This window comes from Apis dorsata, unplaced genomic scaffold (assembly GCF_000469605.1).
Source record: "Apis dorsata unplaced genomic scaffold, Apis dorsata 1.3 scaffold_360, whole genome shotgun sequence".
Classification (NCBI taxonomy): domain Eukaryota; kingdom Metazoa; phylum Arthropoda; class Insecta; order Hymenoptera; family Apidae; genus Apis; species Apis dorsata.
In genome coordinates this window covers 145,915-149,881 of record NW_006263625.1, presented here as the reverse complement: position 1 = coordinate 149,881, position 3,967 = coordinate 145,915, and the positions used below count along the sequence as shown (strand labels likewise).

General features: G+C 27.3%; 3 protein-coding genes across 6 annotated transcripts in view; 2 read left to right on the top strand and 1 right to left on the bottom strand.

Moving 5' to 3' along the window:
- Window positions 1-1,689, top strand: part of LOC102673251 — a 3,928-nt gene extending 2,239 nt beyond the window's left edge. The window contains exons 7-9 of the mRNA XM_006618579.2: window positions 47-275; window positions 344-593; window positions 681-1,689. Of these exons, the coding sequence (XP_006618642.1) occupies window positions 47-275; window positions 344-593; window positions 681-1,079 (878 nt within the window). The 3' untranslated portion in view covers window positions 1,080-1,689. The remainder of the gene's footprint in view (window positions 1-46; window positions 276-343; window positions 594-680) is intronic.
- LOC102672948 (transmembrane protein 192) overlaps window positions 1-3,568 on the bottom strand; it is a 7,864-nt gene extending 4,296 nt beyond the window's left edge. Inside the window, exon 1 of the mRNA XM_006618578.2 lies at window positions 3,397-3,568. The gene's annotated coding sequence lies outside the window, so the exon portion shown is untranslated. The remainder of the gene's footprint in view (window positions 1-3,396) is intronic.
- LOC102673380 (uncharacterized protein DDB_G0283697-like) overlaps window positions 1,249-3,967 on the top strand; it is a 5,110-nt gene continuing 2,391 nt past the window's right edge. For 2 of the 4 annotated variants that reach the window (XR_004150891.1, XM_031511890.1), the window contains exon 1: window positions 1,249-2,785. Coding sequence is in view for 3 of the 4 variants with exons in the window: in XM_031511890.1 (XP_031367750.1) it covers window positions 1,696-2,785 (1,090 nt within the window). In the remaining variant the exon portion in view is untranslated. Of the gene's footprint in view, window positions 2,786-3,318; window positions 3,406-3,967 lie in introns of those variants that run through there. The other 2 variants (XM_031511891.1, XM_006618580.2) reach the window with 2 other exon arrangements.

Here is a 3,967-nt window from a genome sequence, read left to right as displayed (position 1 = left end):
TTTTTTTTTTTTTTTTTTTTTTTTGGTATTCGTGAAATATTTCTAGGTAATCGTAATTATTGGAACAATTACACGAAAAAATTACCTTATGGAAGAACACGTGCAAACGATTCATCGAGACAATTTACGCGAATTGTTCAAAAACAAAAGAAAGAAATGCATAAGAGAATTCCGACTCCACGTAGCAACGTTCATACCGCTTATACTCCTATGACACAACCTTCTACCTGGAATTCCATGTTAGATCCCAATGGCTTTACCATTCAATTATTAAGGTATAAAATAAATAAAAAAATAAGAAAGAGAAATTTTGATCATCTTCATGTTTCTTTTCATTTGACAGACTCGCAGTGTTACTTTACGCTCCAGCATTGATGCCGGCGTTAAATTCATTGATCGCACGACAAAGCATTCAAACAACAATTCCCCATTTTGAAGGTTCAAATGATTTGTTGACGCAAATTTTCACAATTTTGAACAATCAACAATGCGTCCCAAATTTATCATACGCACCAAATCCTAGAATGGACGAAAACTCTCGACAATTTCGAGAATCAAGTACCCATAATTCATCGGCGCAATCAAATTCCGAGGTATAATAATTCTATATTTTATATATAAAAAAAAAAAAAATTATTTATAAATAATGTATAAAATAATTATGAAAATTTTCTTGTTAGAATCTTACGAAACAATTTCAAAATGATAGAATAAAAACTTTCGATAATAACCAATTCGAAAAAAATTCAATCGCTGTTAACACTTCCTTAGAGATATGTAGTTGTAACACTATAAAACAATCGCCTTCGCAGTCGTACAATAAAAATATTTTACACGATCAAGAAGATGAAAAATTGGTTTATACATGGACTAGCAAAAAATCATCAAAATCATCGGAAACAGTAGTGTTAGAGAAACCAATATTGAAAAATGAACAAAATAATAAGGAGAAAGTATCGGAAAACCAACAAGAAAATTCTGAATTTTTCGAAAATTGGTTAATTCAAAAAGATCCTAATGTTTGGGACGATCCAAAATCCAAGTCTTCGAATATTTGGCAACAATATGTTAATCAATAATATTTAATTTTATTCTATGATAATACTGAATAAACACTTCGATCTAATAAATTACCACTGGAAAATATAATTATCGTTAATACGTAATACGGCTTAAGGACGCTTGCGCGTGGTTCAAACACGTGGCAAAGGAAGGAACTTTTCTACGAACGTTTGTTCAGAATTGCAGTCTTACGAGCTTTCGCTGCCGAAGCGCATCCTACAATATATTCTCTTTCATATTCTATTTTGTAAAATAAAATTTTCTTATTTTTTGTTTGTGTATAATAAAACAAAAATTTATTGGATATTAATTAAAAAATAAAAATTAATTGCAAAATCTATATTTACGTGTAATTGAAATTAAATTAATGGAAAATACAAAACATCAACGAAAGATCGGTTTCATTGCACGAGTGAATTTATTCGGTGGAATTTTTATTTTAAACTACTGTGAAATGTAAAATTCGTATTTCTTCAAGATGACGATGATAATAAGGATAAAAAAAATAAGATCTTAATAAAGATAAAAATAGAAACGAGAATGATTAGAAAAGAAATTGGTAAACAATTACAAGCAATTCGATCAGAAATTTAATTTTCTAAAATTGGTTATAAAAAAAAAAAAAAAGTAACAATGAGTAAAGAGGAAAATAGTGATGGTGGTCCTCAAGAAGCTGATGGAGAAAATAAATCTCCGGAAAATAATGAAAATACGGATATTTTTGAAAATCAAACTAGCAAGAAAATAATACGTTTATTCACCGTAATGGCTTACATGTTCTCTGTAAGTTTCGTAGCCATTGCCTTAAGTGCATATTATTTAATTCTTTGGAAACCTCCAGATCCAAGGCTTCTACGGAAACCGATTCAATTTTTATCTGAACCCGAAATGCAATTCTTATTAAGCGATCAAATAATTTTAGAAAACGAATCTGCGAAAGAATCTAACAACAAACATTCGCTTTCCGGTCGTACCGGCAAAAAAAATCTTTTCCATAATTACGATCACATGAAAACGCCCAATGAAAAATTGAATGAATCTTTGATCCTATTGAGAAACTCTTTGATTGAATCTTTACAAAATAGAATCAATGATTCGAATTCTTTTGCTCGAGATTCTCCTCGAGAAAAATGGACGAATTCTAATTTCTTTAATTACAGTTCGTTTGAAAAAGAAAATACGTCAAACTTGACGAGAAAATCAAGCGAAAAAGATGCAAGACATTCCTCTAAAATTATGAATCGTATATTTAGTAATAATGGTACATCCCAGACATTGGAATTTCCGACTATTCCTGGAGATGAAGCGAAACGCGATCATTTTACAACTGTTAGAAATTACTCCTTGTATCTTGAATCATCTCGAGATACTTTTCCATTGAACGATTTGACGAAAAAAACTGCTGAAAATCAAAAGCAATACAAGAAAAATGTTCCATCTAATTTTAAAACAAGAATGGAAACATTTGATAAAAAAAAAGAAAAAGACAAAATGACTCGATATTTAAGAGATAATTCATTCGATGAAGGATTTGTAACGATAATGGATAAAAAAAATCGTGATATTCAAGAAAATAAAGAAAATCTTGAATATAATGTGAAACCTGCGATCAATTTGAACAGAGTAATTAGTACAGATACTTCTAATAATTTTGAATTTGCAAATCGTTTACAACACGAGCGATCATTAATGAAATTAGCAGATTTCGCGTTAAAATTCAAAGGTAAATCAATTTTTTATGTTTAATTTTTTAATTTTTTTTATTTAACTTTAAATATATAATATTGATAATAATTTTGTAATTTATTATATTTAAGTGAAAAATATCATTAATTTTACAAGCAATTCTTCGCATGCTAACATACACTTGACATCTATATTAGCCTACCTCGAAAAATATAATATTTCATTAAAAAGAATCAATTAAAACCTTAGAAAAAAAGTAATCGATGGATTAATCTATAATGATTATCCGTATTGCCCGCGTAATGACGAGAATAGGATCAGTCGATCTATTATGGCTTCTTTAATGCTATATCTTTTTAAAGATTATATTTTTGTTGAATAAATATATCATATAAATTTTTTTCAATTTAAATAATTTTATCTGAAAAATAATATATATATATATAAATTTTAAAAAAAACTATATTTATTTTTTTTGTGTATGCTTTTATTATTATTATTATTTTTTTTTTTTAAATATATAAAACTTCTATTGAATAATAATCATTAATCGAAACTATGTTTGTCAAGGAATGATCGAAGAATAATGCTATTAAAATAAAGGAGCGCCTCTTCTATAAAACGAGAACGTTGTCAAAGTCGCTTTACCTTCGAAACGAAAATCTTGTTTAAGCTTTAACTAAAGTTTATAGGCTCTGATATTAGCAACACCTATTCTTGATATTTGTAACCTTCGAATTATATCCATGAAATATGAATATAACGTATACAGGGTGTTAATATATTCGTGAAACATCTTTGGAGATATCGATTCTAAAAACAAATACAAAAATTAATATATAAAAATGTAAACTATTAAATTATAAATTGAATTAATTGAAGTTTGCATTAAACAAAGCAAAACGAAAATAGAGTGAAACCATTCTATTTTCATTACATTGTTGTAGCATTTTATTCCTATCTTGCTTCATCTAATGCAAACTTAAATTACTTGTTTAATAAATAATTTAATAAATAAATCTCAATCGATATTTTTATATACCAACTTTTATTTGTTTTATCCTTTAGAATCGATTCACGAATATATTAACATCCTATATATGTATGCTTAAAAAAGTAATGCTTAAAAAAATATTAACTCCGAAACACTATTTAAATTTAAATTTACATAAAATACTTGTGCAACATTTTTAGTTTCTTTGTCATTTTTATGGAAGCA